Source organism: Pan troglodytes, chromosome 20 (assembly GCF_028858775.2).
Source record: "Pan troglodytes isolate AG18354 chromosome 20, NHGRI_mPanTro3-v2.0_pri, whole genome shotgun sequence".
Taxonomy (NCBI): Eukaryota; Metazoa; Chordata; class Mammalia; order Primates; family Hominidae; genus Pan; species Pan troglodytes.
Genome location: NC_072418.2, coordinates 50,997,778 through 51,020,193, shown reverse-complemented (window position 1 = coordinate 51,020,193; position 22,416 = coordinate 50,997,778). Strand labels below are relative to the sequence as shown.

The 22,416-nt window shown below is 52.8% G+C and overlaps 1 protein-coding gene across 11 annotated transcripts in view; it reads left to right on the top strand.

Moving 5' to 3' along the window:
• Positions 1-21,254, top strand: part of LIG1 (DNA ligase 1) — a 54,169-nt gene extending 32,915 nt beyond the window's left edge. For 3 of the 11 annotated variants that reach the window (XM_024351498.3, XM_016936378.4, XM_016936377.4), the window contains 14 exons: positions 552-643; positions 899-998; positions 2,614-2,699; positions 3,583-3,698; positions 5,484-5,579; positions 8,632-8,742; positions 9,299-9,370; positions 13,323-13,467; positions 13,625-13,707; positions 15,323-15,475; positions 17,424-17,477; positions 18,912-19,055; positions 20,734-20,826; positions 20,967-21,254. In XM_024351498.3, coding sequence (XP_024207266.2) covers positions 552-643; positions 899-998; positions 2,614-2,699; positions 3,583-3,698; positions 5,484-5,579; positions 8,632-8,742; positions 9,299-9,370; positions 13,323-13,467; positions 13,625-13,707; positions 15,323-15,475; positions 17,424-17,477; positions 18,912-19,055; positions 20,734-20,826; positions 20,967-21,050 — 1,429 coding nt within the window. In that variant the 3' untranslated portion in view covers positions 21,051-21,254. Of the gene's footprint in view, positions 1-551; positions 644-898; positions 999-2,613; positions 2,700-3,582; positions 3,699-5,483; positions 5,580-8,631; positions 8,743-9,298; positions 9,371-13,322; positions 13,468-13,624; positions 13,708-15,322; positions 15,476-17,423; positions 17,478-18,248; positions 18,879-18,911; positions 19,056-20,630; positions 20,827-20,966 lie in introns of those variants that run through there. The other 8 variants (XM_063801960.1, XM_054673639.2, XM_054673638.2 and 5 more) reach the window with 3 other exon arrangements.
• Positions 21,255-22,416: the final 1,162 nt, after the last annotated feature.

Below are 22,416 nucleotides of genomic sequence, written 5' to 3'. Positions count from 1 at the left end.
ATTGAGGGCTCACATCATGGAGCATTTCTTGGGAGCCCTGCCCCGTGCCCCGTGCCTTACCTCATCAGTTCCTACCAGCAACTCTGTGAGACTGGTCTTGTTACCCTCACCTCCAGTTTATAGAAGGGGAAGTGGAGACATGGGGAGGCAAACTAAGCCACTTGTCTCCTGCCACTGGCTCAAAGCAAGGACCATGCTGGGGTCCTGACCATCACAGTCACCAGGGCGGGCGCCAGGCTCAGTTCTCTCCCTGACTCATCCTCCTCAAGCCTCGCCAACCCTTCAGGGCAGCTGAGATGGGAGGTGCTGGTGCACCTACTTGTGCCCCTCCCCAGTCCATGCTAGTGGGCAGGATCATTACCGCCTGGCTCAGTTTCCTCATCTGTCACATGGGGCTGTGTGATATCTGGGGTCCCTTCCAGGCTCTGAAGATTCTTCTGGTTTTTGAGGAGAGGGTCTACATACGTCAAGGTCGAGGAGATCAGAGAAGGGAGGAGGCAAGATTGGGGAGGTGCAGACAAGCCCCCTTCCCTGGCCTGCTCTCTCCCCAGGTCCCTGAGCGGACGGCTGCGCCTTGGGCTGGCAGAGCAGTCGGTGCTGGCTGCCCTCTCCCAGGCAGTGAGCCTCACGCCCCCGGGCCAAGGTGAGCTCCTGTGGCCCGTCTCTGCATCCCTCGCTGGAGTTACCTCAGGCTTCCCCCCTCCTCTTCAGAGGCCCATGCCCGCCCCTTCCCCAGCGGGCCCCTGCCATACCAGGCTCCTCTCTCCTGGGTGGTGGGGGAGGGGGCGTCTTGGGCCGCGGCATCTGCATTCCTTGCCATACAGCAAACCACCCACTGCACCCTGGTGTAGCCAAGGATGTGGGCGCCTTCCAAAGCCTCTGGTGGGTCTTTTCTTAGAATTCCCACCAGCCGTGGTGGATGCTGGGAAGGGCAAGACAGCAGAGGCCAGAAAGACGTGGCTGGAGGAGCAAGGCATGATCCTGAAGCAGACGTTCTGGTGAGAGCTGGGCAGTGGGTGGAGTTGCCAGGGGCTGTGGGCAGAGTGCCAGGGTGGGGGTGGAGCCAGAGGAGCAGTGGGTGGGGCCAGTGAAGTGACGGACAGGCATCACCAGTGCCGGTCACGGGGTGACTGAGAGCAGAGGTGGTGATCTAGACAAGGCTGGTGCTTGGCACAAGGATGGTGACAAAGATCAGGAAGGTGGCAAACAGTGAAGGGTCAGTGACCCCAGGAGAGGTATAGAAAGACGCTGACAGCAGCCAGGCACAGTGGCTCACGCCTGTAATCCCAGCACTTGGGAGCCCGAAGCGGGCAGATCACTTGAGGTCAGGAGTTTGAGACCAGCCTGGCTAACATGGTGAAACCCTGTCTCTACTAAAAATACAAAAATTAGCCTGTAATCCCAGCTACTTGGGAAACTGAGGCACAAGAATCATTTGAACCCAGGAGTTGGAGGCTGCAGCGAGCTGAGATCACGCCACTGCATTCCAGCCTGGGCAATAGAGTGAGACTCTGTCTCAAAAAAAAGAAAGACGCTGACAGCAAGGGAGGGCAGCCGGCAACGTGAGGTTTCTGAGTTCCAGACAGGGCTGTGCATGCAGAAAGGCCTTAAGGGACCCAGAGAAGAGCAGGTGACTGACACATGGTGAAGGGTCTTGACAGTCATGGAGAGGACATCCGTGGAGCGGCCACAAGGGCTCCAGAGAGAGCCATGTGGAGGGACCTAGGCCAGCAGCTGACCCAGGGCTGGTGACTCCAAGATCATGACTGCCCCAGAGAGGATGTCAGAGGCAGGAGGGCCGATGGCAGTTCCACAGATGCCCTCAGAGCACCTGCTCTGGGCCAGGGCCCCCCACTGGGTGCTGAGCAGAGAGCGGTGAACAGGCCCGGGCAGCAAGCTCAACTCTGCCTGCACGTGGGGCTCTACCAGCTGCTGACCTCAGGCCTACCCCACACCAGCTACATCAAAATCTTTGTAGGTGGAACCTAGCCTTGAAAACCTTTGTCTATTTTTATTTTGTTTGAGACGGAGTCTCGCCCTGTCATCCAGGCTGGAGTGCAGCAGCACAATCTCAGCTCACTGCAACTTCCGCCTCCAGGGTTCAAGTGATTCTCCTGCCTCAGTCTCCTGAGTAGCTGGGACTACAGGCACGTGCCACCACCCCCAGCTAACTTTTGTATTTTTAGTAAAGATGGGATTTCACCATGTTGGCTAGGCTGGTCTTGAACTCCTGGGCTCAAGTGATGCACCCACCTCGGCCTCCCAAAGTGCTGGGATTACATGCCTGTAGGCATGAGCCACCATGCCCGGCCAAAAGCCTTTTTTTAAAAACTATATTCTTGAGTGGTCTCACGTGTAGCCGAGTAGAGAATCGCTGGTCTCGTGGTGACAGATAGGGAACAGGGGCAAGGCCAGACTAAGGGAGACAAAGCAACAGATAGTGACACGAAGGGAGAGCACAGAGACAGGGTGGCAAGAGGAGCTTGGCAGGTGGTGACTGAGTGGGCAGAGGCATCCAGGAGCCCAGGCTTCTGGGAGCAGGCCGAGCTCTCTTTCCAAACTGTGTGAGTTCTAGAAAGGCTTCCCCTATCTTGTTCTCACCCCCCACCCCAGCGAGGTTCCCGACCTGGACCGAATTATCCCCGTGCTGCTGGAGCATGGCCTGGAACGTCTCCCGGAGCACTGCAAGCTGAGCCCAGGTACAGGCCCCAGGGGCGCTCACCAGCCTGGCAGTAGCCCTGCTCCCTCCTGAGTCGGCGTGAGGGTGGCCATCGTAGGCGCCCCTCTCAGAACTTGCAGAGTCCTCTCCCCCACCAAAACCGAATGCTCCTCCCTGGTGCTGAAACCCACTGCTTTTCTCCTTGGAATTTCCCCTTGTGGAGTAGATAGCGTGTAGGTGACACTGCTGTGATAAACAGGAGCCGGGCGTGGTGGCGTGTGCCTGTGATCCCAGCTACTCGGGAGGCTGAGGTGGGAGGATCGCTTGAGCCCAGGAGTTCAAGGCTGCAGTGAGCCGTCATCGCGCTACTGCACTCCAGCTGGGCGACAGAGTGAGACAATAAATAAGTAAATAAAAATGGGCCAGAAGGCAGTGGGTCAGGCCAGATAGAATTTCTTTCTGTCACACAGAAGTGTCCAGAGCAAGGGAGGTGGCCAGGGAAGGTACAGGTGTGCAGCTGTGTCCCAGGGATGACCTGGGGACCCAGGTTCCTGTGTCCCTCTGCCCTCCAAAGGTTGTCACCCCAATGTCTGTGATCAAATGTGGCTCACTTCTCTGTTCTAATTGTGGGAGGAGGGACGCAGAGGAGGGAGGGGAGGCAACCAGATTCCTTGCAAGGATGTGAGCCAGACATTGCACATGCTGCGTGGGTTCCAATCACATGGCCTTTCCCAGCTGGAAGGAAGGCCGGGGGCTGTAGTCCCCAGTGGGAGGCTAGGTCCCCTTCTAAAACATGGGAGGCTTCGTGACTGAGTAGCAAGAAAGCAGAATGGTCCTGGGGCCCATTAGCAGTTCTCCTCGCCATGTTCCCCCTCTAATCCATTGCCTTCCCTCTCCTCTAACTCACTCTCCTCCTTTCCCAGGGATTCCCCTGAAACCAATGTTGGCCCATCCCACCCGGGGCGTCAGCGAGGTCCTGAAACGCTTTGAGGAGGCAGCTTTCACCTGCGAATACAAATATGACGGGCAGAGGGCACAGGTATGGGGAGTGGGACATGTCCCTTCCACAGACAGGAAAACGTCAAAGAGCAGGGGTGTGGGGTCACTGAGGCCTGAGCTTCAAGCCGGCCTGCGCCACAGACTGCTGAGCCCTCGCTCATCTCTCTGGGCTTCAGCATCCACCTCCATGCTTTTTTTTTTGAGACAGAGTCTCACTCTGTCATCCAGGCTGGAGTGCATTGGCATGATCTCGGCTCGCTGTAACCTCCGCCTCCTGGCTTCAAGTGATTCTCCTGCCTCAGCCTCCCAAGTAGCTGGGACTACAGGTGCCCGCTACCGTGCCCGGCTAATTTTTTGTATTTTTAGTAGAGACGAGGTTTCACCATGTTGGCCAAGATGGTCTCGATCTCTTGACCTCATGATCCACCCACCTCAGCCTCCCAAAGTGCTGGGATTACAGGCATGAACCATCGTGCCTGGCCTCTAGGGTGTGGTCTTAACTACCTCACCAGCTTATCCGAAGCTACAATCCTCCAGAGTCCTGACCGATGATAGTGGGAGCTCATGAAACGTGGGCTCCGCTGATGCTGCTGGTGGGTGTGTTCATTTTAACAGCCGTTCTGGGAGGTGCCTACATGACCCCTTCATGCCGTGACATGCATGTGTGTCCTGTGATCCAGGGCCTCAGGCGTCCTTGGTCCTGGGGTCTGTAAGAACGTGTTGTGTCTCTTCTGTCCTGGCAAGTGTGGGGCCTTCTCACCTGGGGATAGGTAAGCAGGCAAAGTGGGCGGAAGCCACAGGGCTCGGGGCAGTTACAGGAAGTGGACCCCTGAGGAGACCAGCCTGGCCAACATGGTGAAACCCCATCTCTACTAAAACCACAAAAATGAGCCAGTGTGGTGGCGTGTGCCTGTAGTCCCAGCTACTCGGGAGGCTGAGGCAGGAGAATTGCTTGAACCCGGGAGGCAGAGGGTGCAGTGAGCCAAGATCGTGCCACTACACTACAGCCTCCACGATAGAGTGAGACTCCATCTTTAAAAAAAAAAAAAAAAAAAAGGGTGGATCCAACAGACACAGGATCAGAGATGGATCTCCAAAATAGTGTTGAGAAAAAAGACACAAGATGATTTACGATAGTGACAATGATTTCTTGACAACTGTTCCTGGAAATAATAACAAACATATAAGATGCTATATATGCCGCCCTGCTCAAGGGCTGTGACCGGACTGTCTTAAAATAAATAGACATAGAGGCTGGGCGCAGTGGCTCACGCCTGTAATCCCAGCACTTTGGGAGGCTAAGGTGGGCGGATCACCTGAGGTCGAAAGTTCGAGACCAGCCTGGCTCTACTAAAAATACAAAAATTAGCCAGGTGTGGTGGTGGGCGCCTGTAATCCCAGCTCCTTGGGAGGCTGAGGCGGAAGGCTCTCTTGAACCCGGGAGGTGGAGGTTGCAGTGAGCAGAGATTGCACCACTGCTCTCCAGACTCCGCCTGGGCAAGACTCCGCCTCAAAAAAAAATCAGAATGAGATCTAGAGCATAATGACATTTAAACAAATCAGCACCCACATGCAGCAAGGTGCACGTGCCTACATGGGGACAGGTGTAGGGATTGGAAATGAAGAAGAAAATGATGGTAGGGCCTTCCAGAGCAGGGCTGGGAGGTGCTGTTGGAACTGAGGAGATGATTCGCTCAAGTCTCTGCACCAGTTCCTCCTCCAGAGCTTCCAGAACCTTCTACCAGTGCAGGTGGGGTCAGAAGAGAAAGCTGAGGCCACATGAGGGGACTCAGCTGATTTCCCCTCCCTTCTCCCATCGTGACAGATCCATGCCCTGGAAGGCGGGGAGGTGAAGATCTTCAGCAGGAATCAGGAAGACAACACTGGGAAGTACCCGGACATCATCAGCCGCATCCCCAAGGTGGGCGTCTGCCACGCACTTGCACTCTGCCAGGGTCTGTGGTCAGGGGTGCAAAGGCCTGAGGCCCATCTAGGCCAGTGTGGCACAGTGCGGGGTTTATTGGGAGGAGATCAGGTTGCGTTTGGCTGCAAATGACAGAGCACTCAGTTCTGCGTGGTGTAAGCCCATATGATTTTTTCTCACATCTAGAGGCGGGCACCCCAGCACCGACTTGGCTGAGCACTGATGTCCCCCTGAACCCAGCTTATCGCTACCTCTATCCCCTGCTGTCCTTGGCTGGTTGGCTTTTAGTGCCAATGCTTGTCCCCTTAGAGTTTCCCAAACAGATGTCACTCTTCCAGACAGAGGGAAAAGGGATTCTAGCTTGAGTTAACACTTTCCTGGACACCTCCCACCCACAACCCCTCCCCCGCCGTGGACTGCAGCTGGGAGTCACTGTTCAGCACTGGGTTCCATGGCCACCCTAGTGCAATAAAGCCTCGGAAAGCCAGAGTCCAACTCTGCAGCCTCTCCAGCCAGGAACGCGGGGAGGAGGAGTCAGGACGAGTTTGGAGGGGGCCAGCCCGTGGATAGGCCCCAAGCCTCAGAAATAGCAGCTCAGTCATACAGGGCTGGGCCTTACAGGCCCCAGAGTTGGGGACTTCTCTGCACCCAGTAGGAGTCTCGTGCCTGTTCAAGGAGTCCCCTATCAAACAGCTTTTCTCTTTGCCTGCCCCTAATTAAATAGGAAATAAGTTATTTAAGAAAGTGGGGGCACGGTGCCCATCATTCTGCCTGTTAGAGACAGTGACGGAGAGAGGCACAGTTCAGTGCACGTGTTAGGGGAGCTCCTGTTCAGTGCCAAGCACTGTTCTTTAAATCAATTTTCTTAAGATGTAATTTCCCTAAAAGTTAGTGATTTTCAGTGTGCAGTATGCTGTTTGATGAGTTTTGAAAAGTTCATACACCCAAGTAACCGACACCCCAATGAATGTATAAAATATTTCCACATTCTCATCATTCTAACATATTTCCGCTGGGCGCGGTGGCCCACGCCTGTAATCCCAGCACTTTGGGAGGCTGAGGCGGGTGGATCACCTGAGGTCAGGAGTTCAAGACCAGCCTGGCTGACATGGTGAAACCCCGTCTCTACTAAAAATACAAAAATTAGCTGGGTGTGGTGGCACGCACCTGTAGTCCCAGCTACTTGGGAGGCTGAGGCAGGAGAATTGCTTGTACCCAGGAGGCGGAGGTTGCAGTGAGCCAAGATTGCACCACTGTACTCCAGCCTGGGTGACAGTGAGACTCTGTCTCAAAAAAATAAAAATAAATAATCAAATATTTCCTTGTGTCCCTGGCCAAGTGAGTCCCCCTCCTCTGCCCCAGACCGTGCATGTGCCAGAGGCAACCCCAGGTCTGCTTTTTTGTCGCCACAGGTTGGTTTTGCCTGTTCTAGAGCTTCCTGTTGGTGGTATAATACGGCACTGGTCTCTTGCATCTGGCTGCTTTTGCTCATTCGTTCAGCAAGTGTTTTATTTGGCATCTGCTCTGAGCTAGGCCCCGTGCTGGAGGCTGGGAGTGTAGCAGGCCTGCCATGGTCTCTGCCCTCACTGAGCTCACTGCCCAGCAGAGCAGGCAGACCTTCACCAGGGATTTCTGCAGTTGGCTCTGTAATTATACGTGGAGCTCCGGGCTCCACGGGAAAGGACCAGCGTTCTGTGAGCCTATGTAACAAACAGGCCTGGCCGGTCGCAGTGGCTCCTGTAATCCCAGCACTTTGGGAGGCCAAGGCGGGTGAATCACTTGAGGTTAGGAGTCTGAGACCAGGCTGGCCAACATGGCGAAACCCTGACTCTACTAAAAATACAAAAATTAGCCGGGTGTGGTGGCATGCTCCTATAGTCCCAGCTACTTGGGAGGCTGAGGCAGGACAATCACTTGAACCTGGGAGGCAGAGGCTGCACTGAGCAGAGATTGCACCACTGCACGCCAGGCTGGACAACAGTGGGAGACTGTCTCAAAAAAGAAAAGAGGCCAGGCGTGGTGGCTCACGCCTATAATCCCAGCACTTTGAGAGGCCAAAGCAGGCAGATCACTTGAGGTCAGGAGTTCGAGACCAGCCTGGCCAACATGGTGAAACCCTGTTTCTACTAAAATACAAAATTTAGCCAGGCGTGGTGGCATGTGCCTGTAATCCCAGCTACTCGGGAGGCTGAGGCAGGAGAATTGCTTGAGCCTGGGAGGCAGAGGTTGCAGTGAGCCAAGATTGCACCACTGCACTGCAACCTGGGCGACAGAGCTAGACTCTGACTCAAAAAGAAACAAGTGTGGCTTAGACTTGGTGTCAGGGAAGCTACCTGGCTCCAGGATACAACATGAATGCTGCCCCCGGCTTGGGCAACACAGTGTTCCCTTGAGGAAAAGAAGGCTTCCCAGTGGAGGAGACAGACAGGGGCAGGGGTTCTAGAGGGAACAGCACGTGCAAAGGCCCAGTGGTGGAAGAGGCATTGCCCATTTATTTGAGAAACAGAGAGGCTCACGTGCTCGGGCGAAGAGAGGCTCAGGAGGCCAGGTGAGGCGAGGGACGACCCAGGCTGACCTGGGAGAGTCCCCCCAGTTTTGGGGAATCATGGGGATGGTTTTTAGCAGGGAGGTGCTGTGATTGGATTTGGGGCTTGCCACTGTCACCCTGGCTGCTATGGGGAAGCTGGATTGGAGGGGGTCGGTGCAGGACAGGGAAGCCCAGTAGGTGAGGCTGAGCAGGGAGTTGGTGGGAAGTGGACAGCTTAGGAAATCATCAAGTTCACTGAGGAACTGAATGTGGGTGACAGGAGGAGGGAGATGACAAGAGCTCCTGGGTTTCCAGCTTGTGGACCAAATATTACATTCTCAGAGACATTAGTTTCTGTCTCCTCTTGGTGGGGAGTAAGGGAAAAGCATCTGTGTGCACCTGCCTCTTTGTTAGTGCATCTTGAGAGCTGCAGAAGGAAAAGGGAATTTATCTCCCCGTGTTTGTCTTTCCACCTCATCTTCCACCTCTCTCAGGCCCTGGGTCTCTCCCTTCACTTTTCAGATTAAACTCCCATCGGTCACATCCTTCATCCTGGACACTGAAGCCGTGGCTTGGGACCGGGAAAAGAAGCAGATCCAGCCATTCCAAGTGCTCACCACCCGCAAACGCAAGGTAGCATCACCCACTCCACTGCCTGCCAAGGCCCCGTACTTCCTCATCTTCCACCCAGTCCTGGCTGCGGGTCCTGCCCAGTGCCCAGAAGGGCAGAGTGTCAGTCTGGATGCAGTTCTCTCAGCCTTCTGCAGGATGGCTGCCACAGCTCCAGCCATCACATTCTCATCCCAGCATCCCTAGTGGGAAGAGAGGAAGGGCCCTTTTCCTGCATCTCTGTTGTTTTACTATGAAAGATCTGTTCTGGAAACCCCCAAAACCTGCACCCCACAGGTTTCCCCTTTTCCATCTCATTGGCCAGAACTGTGCCACGTCACTGCCATTAGCTGCAGAAAAGCTAGGAGAGCAGATATCTGGTGAAGGGGAATGAGGTTGTCGGAATTAGCTGAGAGCCGTTACGATCCAGCACCTGGAGCCAGCAGTATGGCCGCCCTCACAGATGGGCAGCCAGTTAGGTGGGGCGAGAGGGAGACCGGTAGATGAATGCTGTCGGCCTCAGACACAGTGCCCCATCTCACCATCCTACACTCATGAACTCCGTTGTGCCCCAACCCAGGAGGTGGATGCATCCGAGATCCAGGTGCAGGTGTGTTTGTACGCTTTCGACCTCATCTACCTCAATGGAGAGGTGAGTTCCAGCTTCCTGTGCAGGGGCAGCTGAGGGGTGACAGGGTGGGGTGTGAGCCTGCCAGCTGCCAGTCTGACTTACATTTCCGACTCTGCCACTTCACATGGCCAGGAGGCCACACTTGGGCAGCAGTTCTCAAAGTGTGGTGTGAGGGCCCTTGAGGTTCCTTAAGATTCTTTCAAGGATATCTTCGAGGTCCCTCTCTTTCCAACTCCACATTGGCATGAGGTGGATCTTCCTCATGTCTTGCAACCAGAAGAGTGTGTCGCAGAAGCATGCAGGAGAACCCAACCTCTGTTAAGCCAGATATTAGAGGATTTGCAAAAGTGTAAAATAATGCCTGTAGTCTCACCAGTTTTTCAAAACATAGGTTATGTTTCATCAAAATATGTTATTTAGAGCCAGGCACTGTGGCTCACACCTGTAATCCCAGCACTTTGGGAGGCGGGAGGATCTCTTGAGCCCAGGAGTTCAAGACCAGCCTGGGCAACATAGAAAGACCTTGTGTCTATTTTAAAAAAAAAATTATTTGGGTTAGCATATTGGATTTATTTTTTTAATTTCTCATTTTAAATTTCTAATAGGTATAACTATAATATTATGTAACCCACATGAACAAGCTCTATGGAGTGAGTCTTGAATTTTTTTTTTTTTTGAGATAGAGTCTTGCTAGTCACCCACGCTGGAGTGCAGTGGCGTGATCTCAGCTTACTACAACTGTCTCCTCCCAGGTTCAAACAATTCTCCTGCCTCAGCCTCTTGAGTAGCTGGGATTACAGATGTGCACCACCACGCCCAGCTAATTTTTGTATTTTTAGTAGAGACGGAGTTTCACCATGTTGGCCAGGCTGGTCTCGAACTCTTGACCTCAGGTGATCCGCCCACCTCGGCCTCCTGAAGTGCTGGGATTACAGGCATGAGCCACCACACCTGGCCTTGAATAATTTTTAAGAGTGTAAAGAGGCCTCAAGACAACAGTTTGAGAATGGCTTGCTTTAGGGTGTTAGGAATCTGGAGCCAGGCCACATGCCGTCATATCCCAGCCCTAACCTTCCTAGCGGCATGGCTACAGATGAATGACTCAGCCTCTCTGTGTGTCAGTTTCTTGATCTACAGTAAGGAGCTAACAGTGGCAGATGCTTTATCTGTTAGGGTGAGGGCTAAATGGTGGGATGGGGTGTGGAACTCAGTAGCTAGTACATGGAAGCTCTCAAAAAAAATTAGCTGCAATCATCAACATCCCAGATAATCTTTTTTTTTTTTTTTTGAGACGGAGTCTCACTCTGTTGCCCAGGCTGGAGTGCAGTGGCATGATCTCAGCTCACTGCAACCTCCGCCTCCTGGGCTCAAGCGATTCCCCTGCCTCAGCCTCCCGAGTAGCTGGGATTACAGGCGTGCACCACCACGCCTGGCTAATTTTTTGTATTTTAGTAGAGACGGTGTTTCACCATGTTGGCCAGGATGGTCGTGATCTCCTGACTTCGTGATCTGCCCTCCTCAGCCTCCCAAAGTGCTGGGATTTACAGGCGTGAGCCACCACGCCCGGCCCATCCCAGATGATAATCTGGTAGATGAACCACGATCTTGTGGTAACTTGGTCACTTCTGTCTTATTAATGGATATTGATGATCAAGCATCTTTTCAGGTTTGTTGGCCGCGTGTATTTGTTCCGTGACTTGCCTCCGCGTGTCTTTTGCCTGCCTGTCTGGTGGGTTCTCACTCATGTCTTCCTGGTCTGTAAACGTTTTTTCTCTGTTAGGCCCATCTGTCCGTCGCCGGGACAGGTGGAGCTGGTAGTGGTTCTAATGCAGAGATGCCTTTGGTGCTCAAACCCCCAATTTCATGATGCAGACTGACGTTTCACTACATGAAATTACTGTAGGAAGACAGTCGGAGTCTGATTTTTGTTTCCCGTGATGTCTGGGGAGAGGAAAGTCAAGTATCAGGTGCTTTCCAAACACTGGATACTTTGTGGGTTTTTCTGCAGGATTTGATCATCCCTGCTCAGCTGGTTCCTTTGTCTCCCATGAGCATTTCAAATACTTCTTCTCATTCCTTCAAATATTCCTTCTTTAAACTTTATTGATGGCCTATTTTGTTGTATAGGACTTGTTTGAGCTATTTTACAAATTTTTTTATTAGTAGTAGTTGAACATGGATGAACTATTTTTATGTAGTCAAGTATATCATTTTTTTTCTGTTTAATGTGTCCTTATCCCCATGATTTTTTTTTTTTTTTTTTTTTTTTTTGAGACACAGCCTCACTCTGTCGCCCAGGCTGGAGTGCAGTGGTGTGATCTTGGCTCACTGCAGCCTCCGCCTCTGGCATTCAAGTGATTCTCCTGCGTCAGCCTCCCAAGTAGCTGGGATTACAGGCACCCACCACCACACCCAGCTAATTTGTGCATTTTTAGTAGAGTCGGGGTTTCACCATGTTGGCCAGGCTGATGTTGAACTCCTGACCTCAGGTGATCCACCCACCTCCGCCTCCCAAAGCACTGAGATTACAGGCATGAGCCACTGCAGTAGCCTACATTTCTAATTTTAGAGCTTCTAGTAGCCATATTAAAAGGTAAGAAGAAACAGATAAAATCATATTTTCTTTAATCCAATGTCTAAGATATTATCCTTTCAATGTGTGATGAATATAAGAAATTATTAACATGGAATTTTACACTCTTTTCTTGGATTAAGTCTTCTAAAGCCAGTGACTGTTTTGCCCTTGGCACATCTCAGATTGAACTTGCTACATTTCAAGGGCTCAATTGCTACACATGGCTGGTGGCGGCTACACTGGGTAGCACGGGCTCAGCTGATCTTCCCAGACATGCCCCGAGTAGGTATTGCTGCATTTTACAGATGGGAGCTCTGAGGTGCACAGAGGGAAACGCTTGCCTGAAGTCACCAGCTAGGAAGTGTGTGGCTGGGATGTAAACCTGAAATGGTCCGACCCCAGATAAATTGTACCTGCTTAACCCTTGTGGATCCTCTCTCTCATCTTTTCATACAAAATGTTCATGAGCACAATTTTACAACAGAAAAAAACTGTCCATGGAAAACACGTGAATGTTCCCCTGGAGGGCAAGCGGTGAAGGTAGTTTAATATCATCACAGAGAAGCCCTGAGCAAAGGGCAGACCAGAAACACTGCGCGTGGATGGGAACCGATCGAACAAAAGAGAAAAGCAATTCAAAGCCACAAGACGGATTAGTCAGTGTCGACATGTGGAGACAACTGCTTTGTCCTTTGTTTAAAAACATTCAGATCACCCCCTTCCTCTCTGACACACACTCTTGCAAGGTCCAGCTGGAACTGATTTCAAAGCAAAACACAAAACTGTAAATGTGCTGGAAAAACTCAGTGAAAACTTTTGGAATTCTAAGGAAAGGAGGACTTTTTTTTTTTTTTTTTTTTAATTATCTTGGGGATGAGGCTGGATGCAGTGGCTCACGCCTGTAATCCCAACACTTTGGGAGGCTGAGGTGGGTGGATCTCTTGTGACGTGCACCTGTAGTCCCAGCTACTCGGGAGGCCGACGCAAGACAGTCGCTTGAATTCAGGAGGCGGAGGCTGCAGTCAGCCAAGATCGCACCACCGCACTCCAGCCTGGGCGACAGAGCGAGATTCCGTCTCAAAAAAACAAAAACAAAAAACAAAAAAACCTGATGAGATGCCCATAAAGTGTTAATTCAAGCTCCAGCAAGGCCGCAGCCCCCCGTCTGATGCTCCTGAAGTCACTGACTCTAAATGGTGTCGGGCCCTCTTGCTAGTGACTAGCCCCATGCTTTAAGCTCTTGGAATCCTTCTGATGTCGGGGTTCTTCCCTCAAGGCTTTCCACGAACCCTGTCACTAGTTGTGACCCGCACATGTCCTGTTTGCCTCACATTTAGGGCTTATTGTCTTTATTCTCACAAAGATGTCTCATCTCTCTTCTCCCCGCCGGCCCTGCAGTCCCTGGTACGTGAGCCCCTTTCCCGGCGCCGGCAGCTGCTCCGGGAGAACTTTGTGGAGACAGAGGGCGAGTTTGTCTTCGCCACCTCCCTGGACACCAAGGACGTCGAGCAGATCGCCGAGTTCCTGGAGCAGTCGGTGAAAGGTGAGGGTGCTCACTTTTCTCTCCTGAGGTCCGCAGCTTGCGCTGACCCCGGCCTCCCAGCCTGTCCTCAGTCCTGGACCGTTTGACCAGAATCCTGCCTGCTCCGGCGCTTATGAGCCAGGGCTTCCCAAGGACCACGCTTCTGTGTCTCCCTCAGACTCCTGCGAGGGGCTGATGGTGAAGACCCTGGATGTTGATGCCACCTACGAGATCGCCAAGAGATCGCACAACTGGCTCAAGGTGATTCCCGACCCCCAACCGGGCCTTCTCCGCCCCGGGTCTGGAGGTCTGTCCCAGCTGGGCAGGGGATTTCGAGCCTCCACTGTGTCCCCTGTCTGAGCTCAGGGCCCCTTTTCACAATCCCACACCAGCCCCCTGCTGCAGGCAAGTTCAGACCTTCTCCCTGCTGCAAGCCCTTGCTCACGAGTTCTGATGGAGAACAGCCCCAGCCCAAGCACCGCACATCCCACGAGGTGCAGCGTGATGAGGTTTCTCTCTCCTGAGCCTGCCGCCTGTGTCGGGCCAGGCTCTTGGGCAGGAATTAAGCCAGGACATGAATAAGAGAAAGTCAGGCAGGAGTGGGCGCCATGAAGAAAAGCAAGTCAGCTCCGGGCCAGCAAGGGGGCGCTGGGAGTGCCCCGGATGATCAGGAAGAGTCTTTCCCAAAGTGAGGGACAGAGCACTGGGGAGGAAAACCCCCGGTGCAGAGACCCTGAGGGAGGAGCAGGCTCTGCGTGTGCAGGGAGCAAGGGCAGGCGAGGCGCGAGGTGAGCTCAGAGTGGGGAGCAGGCCCCAGATGAGGCAGCACCTGGGGCCACTGTGAGATAAAACTGGATCTTCCTCTTGAAGGTTTCAGGAAGTCAGTGGGGGTTCCGTGCTGGGAGTCACAGTCAGGTTGTCATTGTGCGAAGCTCCTGGGGTTTCCCCTCGAGTGGAGGACGGATGTGTTGAGGGCCAGCAAGCAGGAGCCTGTCATTAGTAAGAATTGATGGATGTTTGAGTGGAGAGGGGCAGTGAGGGGTGGACAAGGGGACTGGAGCGGGAGGCATTGTGGCACTGAGCCGGCCAGGCCTGCTGACTAGCTCTTCCTGTGTACTTATGTCTGTCTGTGGCTGGTTTCCCTCCAGCACAGACCTTTCCTGTCTCAGGAAATAGCACTGTTGTGCCCCCAGGGCAGAGCTTCTGCCTGGCACATGGTTAGCACTTAGTGAACGTTTCTGAATGAATGGGAAAATGCTCTCCCTTTGGAGGAGTGGCCAGAGTGAGTTGGCCACGTCTCTGTCCTGAGGGAAAGACGGCGGCAAGGCTGACTCCTGAGGTCCCATCGATCCCGCCTGCGTTTCCCATTTGTTCTTATTTATCTATTTATTTATTTTGAGACGGAGTTTCGCTCTCATTGCCCAGGCTGGAGTGCAATGGCACGATCTTGGCTCACTGCAACCTCCGCCTCCCGGGTTCAAGCGATTCCCCTGCCTCAGCCTCCTGAGTAGCTGGGATTACAGGCACACGCCACCACGCCCGGCTAATTTTGTATTTTTAGTAGAGACGGGGTTTCTCCATGTTGGTCAGACTGGTCTCGAACTCCCGACCTCAGGTGATCCACCCGCCTCGGTCTCCCAAAATGCTGGGATTACAGGCATGAGCCACCGCGCCCGGCCCCATTTGTTCTTATTTAAACCTAGAAACCCTTCCCATGTCCAGTCTCTTCCCAGGGGCCATCCTTGGGGTTCCTTCTGGAAGTTCCCTTCAGACTTACTTCCAGTCCCTCCTCAGTCCACCGAGGAGCCCCTCCCCAGCAGTGAGGGCCCCGCCTTGGGCGCTCCCCCTTCTCATCTCTTGCCTCCCCTTCTCCCAGCTGAAGAAGGACTACCTTGATGGCGTGGGTGACACCCTGGACCTGGTGGTGATCGGCGCCTACCTGGGCCGGGGGAAGCGGGCTGGCCGGTACGGGGGCTTCCTGCTGGCCTCCTACGACGAGGACAGTGAGGAGCTGCAGGCCATATGCAAGGTCCTGGGGAACTGGGGCTGATGGCAGAAGCAGGAGGGAAGGAGATTAGACTCCCGGGGGTACTTCCTATTGCACAACCCAGACTGAGGGGCGCTCACATCCCCCTGTGAAGGATCCGTTCTCCCCAGTTTTTATTTACTTTTTCTGGTTCTATGAGCAACTCTTGCTTCATATAGAAAAACAGGCTGGGATAGAAAGATGTCAGGAATGTGTGTCAGTGAGAGATTGAGATTAGCTACAAATAGTGGTGGCTCACATAAGAAAATAATTTTTTTGTTATGAAATGAGAAGTGTGGAGGGGGCAGTCTGATGCCATTAGGGATTCAGGTTCCTCCTCTCCCCACATTTTTTTTTCTGCCACGTGCCTCTGGCCTCATCATCACAATGTGGCTGCAGGAGTTCCAGCCCTCATGGCCATGCCTGCTCCACGCACCAGGGAAGAGCAAAGGGGGTTGGACCCTGAGTCAGCCTCAGCCAGTGAACACCTTCTGCTCAAGTTCTGTTGCTCATCACTTTGCTCCGTGGCTCACCCCTAGCTGCAAGGAATTCTGGGAAATGTGAAGTGATTTACTTTTTTTCAAGTTAAAGTTTTTCTTAAAGCTGTGCACATTTTGGACTAGATTTTCTTACGTATTTCCTATATTCCCCTCTCCAACAAATTTGGGTCTTTTGCCACAGAAACAGAACAAAATATCACCTAGAATCGTACTGCCCAGAGACACGCAGTAGTGACATTTGAGGGAATGTTTTATTTACATTTTTGCAAAGTTGTGATCCTTCTCTATGAGTAATTTTCTTTTCTGCCTTTTTACCTTGGAAGTACTTTGTTTTCAATGTTGTATATGTCCTTAAGCAATATGGCAACAGGACCTGAATGCCTGCACAAGAGTTTTCAAGTGCTGTGCCCCATAGCACATAGTGCTGTGTCCTGAACCAGCTCCCTGTGGCTGTGTGGGGAAGTTGTTGCCAGCTTTGTTCTTATGGGTAACGTGATTACTTAGTGTCCGTTAACCTAAACGATCAGTGACAGAAGTGATTTTTATAATTCACAAATATTTTGGCCACCAATCTACATTGTCACCATTTTGCATTACTTAGAATAGATTTTTAAATGAGCTATTGCCAGGACAAAAGGCAAAAAGAATCCTTAAGACTCTCAATGCAAAAGGGGCTTTCCAGGTGACGTTTATATTGGTGATTATTGCCCACTTGCTGCATATCTGCCAGCATCGAGCATTACTGCTAATTTTTAGCCTTTCCTATTTTGGTAGGTGAAAGAAGCTCTTGGCAGTGTTAACATTGGAGATGGGCTGGGCATGGCCACTCACGCCTGTAATCCCAGCACTTTGGGAGGCTGAGGCGGGAGGATCACTTGAGCCCAGGAGTTCGAGACCAGCCTGGGCAACATAGTGAGACCCCACCTCTACAAAAACTTTTTTTAAAAATTAGCCAGGCGTGGTGGCGCATGCCTGTGGTCCCCACTACTTGGGAGGCTGAGGCAGGAGGATTGCTTGAGCCCAGGAGGTGGAGGTTGCAGTGAGCCAAGATTGCACCACTGCACTCCAGCCTGGGTGACAGAGCTAGACCCTGTCTCAAAAAAAAAAAAAAAGACTGGAAGTGAGGACAGCCAGTTACTGGGCAGTGAGGATGTGGGTGGGCATAAGGGAGTGACTTCCTGGGGCCAGGGAGACAGTGGAAGCAGCAAGAGTTTCTCCATAAAGCGGAAGACAGGGAGTGGTTCCCGGCAGGCCTGCTGGGAGAGCATTCCCACCCGGGAGTCTCTGGCTGGATGCTCCGCACCCCCAGCTCCCTACTTCCCTGGTTTTCTGTGGATACTGCATAGACCAGAAGGGGGTGGGGGCCACGAGTGTACACAGCTTTAGACGGCAGGAGCAAATGCTGGGCCTGTGGCCGGCTGAGCCTCTGACCTCCCACTTCCTCCCTGCAGCTTGGAACTGGCTTCAGCGACGAGGAGCTGGAGGAGCATCACCAGAGCCTCAAGGTGAGCCATGGCGGCTGCACCTCAGCCTCCACCCCTCTCCCCCCTTCCCCTGACAGCACAGTCCTTCCATGCAGGGCTCTTGGCTTCCACCATCTTGGGGCTCCAGGTGTGGGCAGGAGGGCAGCAGGCAGTGGAGCTGGCTTTGGAGTCCAGCATCTCCGGGTTCATGTCTCAGCACTGCCAGCTCCTAGCTGGTGACCCTGCTCAAAGAGCCTCACCTCCCCAAGCCCTGTGCCTCATTCACACCAGGGGTTAGCCACAGGACACAGCAGGTGCCATAGCTGCTCCTTGTGAAGTGCCTGTGAGCCCTGATCAATGTGAATGTATGTTGTCATGGTCACAGGCATTTCAGGCATGAGTGTCTGTCCTACATATTGGATCTGTATTAGTTTATTTTCATACTCATACTGCTATGAAGAAATAACCCAAGACTTGCCGGGCGTGGTGGCTCATGCCTATAATCCCAACACTTTGGGAGGCCAAGGTGGGTGAATCACCTGAGGTCAGGAGTTCAAGACCCGCCTGACCAACATGGTGAAACCCCTTCTCTACTAAAAATACAAAAATTAGCTGGGTGTGGTGGCACATGCCTGTAATCCCAGCTACTCAGGAGGCTGAGGCAGAAGAATTGCTTGATCCCAGGATGCAGAGGTTGCAGTGAGCTGAAATCACGCCATTGCACTCCAGCCTGGGAAACAGAGTGAGACTCTGTCTCAAAAAAAAAAAAAAAAAAAAGGATCATTTATAAAGAGAGGTTTCCTGGACTCACAGTTCCACACGGCTGGGGAGGCCTCACAGTCATGGCAGAAGGCGAAAGAGGAGCAAAGGCACATCTTACATGGCGCCAGGCAAGAGAGCGTGTGCAGGGGAACTGCCCTTTATAAAGCCGTCAGATCTCGTGAGACTTCCTCACTATCAAGAGAACAGCACGGGAAAAACCTGCCCCCATCGTTCAGTTACCTCCCACCAGGTCCCTCCACGACACATGGGGATTATGGGAGCTATGATTCAAGACAAGATGTAGGTGGGGACACACGGACCCTGACACCATCTCTGTCCCACTCTTTGGTTCTCTCTCTCCATTGCCCTCTCTCTCTACATCTCTGTCCCTGTCCCACTGTGTCTCTGTCTCCTTCCTCCAGGTCTCTGGCCCTTTCTCTGCCTCTTTTTGTCTTTAATGTCCTGCCTCAGCCCCCAGGGCCTTTCATTTCTTTCCATCTCCCATTCCTCCCAACTCCCACCTTTCTCAACTTTTTACTTCAAGGGGGTCTTGTTTCTTTTCCCTTCTTTCACTTTCTGTTTCTATTTCTATTTCTGTTTACTTCAAGGGGCTGCCTGTTTTTTTCCCTTCCTCCCTCTCCCCAGCCCTCCAACACTTGGCCTTGACTTTGAGATTCCAGACCCTCTGTTCCTCTCTTCCTCTGCTCACTGCAGGCCCTGGTGCTGCCCAGCCCACGCCCTTACGTGCGGATAGATGGCGCTGTGATTCCCGACCACTGGCTGGACCCCAGCGCCGTGTGGGAGGTGAAGTGCGCTGACCTCTCCCTCTCCCCCATCTACCCTGCTGCGCGGGGCCTGGTGAGTGGCAGAGGACCTGGCCGTGGCCCTGTGTGGGATTCTGGGCGGGCACACAGAGAGCAGAGTAGGGAGGGGACCTTGGCTCACATCTGCTCTTCCAGGTAAGGATCAGGAAGATGAGCTTGCATTTTATTTGAGTGTCAGATAAAAAGATCAAAACATTTTTTCTTTAAAAATGGGCCGGGCATGGGGGCTCGTGCCTGTAATCCCAGCACTTTGGGAGACCAAGGCAGGCAGATCACTCGAGGTCAGGAGTTCAAGGCCAGCCTGGCCAACATGGTGAAACCCCATCTCTACCAAAAATACAAAAATTAGCCATGTGTGGTGGCGGGTGCCTGTAGTCCCAGCTACCCAGGAGGCTGAGGCAGGAGAATCGCTTGAACCTGGGAGGCGGAGGTTGCAGTGAGCCGAGATGACACCACTGTACTCCATCCTGGGTGACAAAGCAAGACTCTGTCTCAAAAAAAGAAAAAAAAATTCTTTTCTTAAATAAAAGAATTCCCAGGCCAAGCACAGTGGCTCATGCCTGTAATCCCAGCACTTTGGGAGGCCGAGGCAGGCAGATCACTTGAGGTCAGGAGTTCAAGACCAGCCTGACCAACACGGTGAAACCCCACCTCTACCAAAAAATACAAAAATTAGCTGGGTATGGTGACCCTTGCCTGTAGAGACGGGATTTCACCATGTTGACTAGGCTGGTCACAAACACCTGGCCTCAAGTGATCCGCACACCTCGGCCTCCCAAAGTGCTGGGATTACAGGCGTGGGCCACCATGCCCAGCCAAGAACTTACATTTTTTATCTAATTTTTAAAAATGTTTTACCATGCTGCACGTTAGACAGCCAGGGACCCTTAGTAACAAGGCACAGGAGCCGGTGTGTATCCGGCCCTTGCTGTGCAGTGGGCGCTGTGTGGTCATCAGCGTGTCACTCATAGACACTCATTTAATCCTCTCAAAATCCCTAAGACGTAGTGACACAAACATCTCCATTTTACAGTGAGGATGTAGAGCCCTAGAGAGCCTGAGTAACTGCCCCTGCATCACGCGGCTCCTGAGAGTTGGGAGCTGGGATTGGAATCCCACAGTCAGATTCTAGAACCCATGCCCTGGCGCCGTAGTTCAGCCTCTCAGCCCGAATTACCGTCATTATCCTAACGGCTGTAGCAGGTGGCATTTTTTTTTTTTTTTTTTTTTGAGTTGGAGTCTCGCTCTGTCGCCCAGGCTGGAGTGCAGTGGCGCAATCTCAGCTCACTGCAAGCTCCCCACCTCCCGGATTCACGCCATTCTCCTGCCTCAGCTTCCCGAGTAGCTGGGACTACAGGCACCCGCCACCACACCCGGCTAATTTCTTTTTGTATTTTTAGTAGAGGTGGGGTTTCACCGTGTTAGCCAGGATAGTCTCCATCTCCTGACCTCGTGATCCACCCGCCTCGGCCTCCCAAAGTGCTGGGATTACAGGGGTGAGCCACTGCACCCGGCCAACAGGCAGCATTTCTTGAGCACTTACTGTGCCCGGGTACGGTTCCAAGCACTTTGTCAACTTGTTTAATCCTTATGACAACCCATCGTTCAGCCCTGTCGTGTGGATCAGGAAACAGTCCAGAGTGGAGGAGGGAGGAGACTGCACAGGGGGTCGCTGGGGCTGGACCGCAGGAGTCTCCATCCCGCTTCTGCAGGTGGATAGTGACAAGGGCATCTCCCTTCGCTTCCCTCGGTTTATTCGAGTCCGTGAAGACAAACAGCCGGAGCAGGCCACCACCAGTGCCCAGGTGAGGCCCTGGGAAGCAAGGGTGGGCCGCCCAGCTGCTTGGCTCTACCAGCTTTTTAGCGTGGTGGCCTCTCTGGAACCTTGTGGAGTTGGGAGCAGCCAGGGAGCTTCTGACCACCCCGTCCCACCCTCTCTCCGCAGGTGGCCTGTTTGTACCGGAAGCAAAGTCAGATTCAGAACCAACAAGGCGAGGACTCAGGCTCTGACCCTGAAGATACCTACTAAGCCCTCGCCCTCCTAGGGCCTGGGTACAGGGCATGAGTTGGACGGACCCCAGGGTTATTATTGCCTTTGCTTTTTAGCAAATCTTCTGTGGCAGGCTATGGTTTTTGAGAGTCAGGGGAGGGGTGTGTGTGTGAGGGGGTGGCTTACTTCGGAGTCTGGGATTCATCCCATCATTTCTTTCAATAAATAATTATCGGATAGCTACTTTGTGACAAGGTCTGTGCTGGACTCTGGGGGCAAAGCTGTCATGGGTGTCACCTGCATAGCATGTAGCCGTGGCCTAGGAACTGCCAGAGCCAGTGCCAGCCATGGAACTGCCTGCAGTGGTGGGCATCTTCTGTATCTGCTCTGTGCAGTGTGACCGCCACTGGCCACCTGCAATGCCCGAGCCCTTGACAGGTGGCCAGCATGACAGAGGATGCGAATTTATTTTGTTTTGTTTTGATTTTGTTTTGAGACAGAGTCTCGCTCTGTTGCCCAGGCTGGAGTGCGATGATGAGATCTCAGCTCACTGCAACCTCCACCTTCCGGGTTCAAGTGATTCTCTTGCCTCAGCCTCCCATGTAGCTGGGATTACAGGAATGTGACAGCACGCCCGGCTAATTTTTGTATTTTTAGTAGAGATGGGGTTTCGCCATGTTGGCCAGGCTGGTCTTGAACTCTTGGCCTCAAGCGATCCACCCTCCTCAGCCCCTCTAAGTGCTGGGATTACAGGCGTGAGCCACCACACCCAGCCATACCAAATATTTTATTTAATAGTATTGGACAGCAGTAGTCTAAAATCTTTACATACATATATTTTTTAACTTGTTTAACCTTCCAGCCATCCCACAGGGAGGCACCATCGTGAGCCCTGTTAAGGAAGACAAATGCAGTGTCTTAAAATAACACAGATGTATTCCCTTAACAGTTTTGGAGGTCAGACGTTCAAAATCAGTTTTACTGGGCTAACATCAAAGTGGTGGCAGGGCCGGTTCCTTCTGGGAGCTCCAGGAGAGAAACTGTGTCCTTGCTTTTTCCAGCTTCCAGAGGCCACCTGGTTCCTAGGCTCATGGCTTCTTCCTCCGTCCTCAAAGCCAGCAGCATCGCGCCTGCAAATCTCTCTCCTGAGGTCATCAGGTCACGTCCTCTCCTCCATCAGATCTCTGTTTCTCTCTTCCAAGCACTCAAGTGGTTACATTTAGGGCCCCCTGGATGATCCAGGATAATCTCATTTCAGGATCCTAACTCAATCCCAAAGTCCCTTTAGTCACATAAGATCGCACATTCACAGAGACCAGGCACAGTGGCTCACGCCTTGGGGAGGACTTGGGGAGGCTGAGGTGGGAGGATCACTTGAAGCCAGGAGTTCAAGACTAGCTTGTGC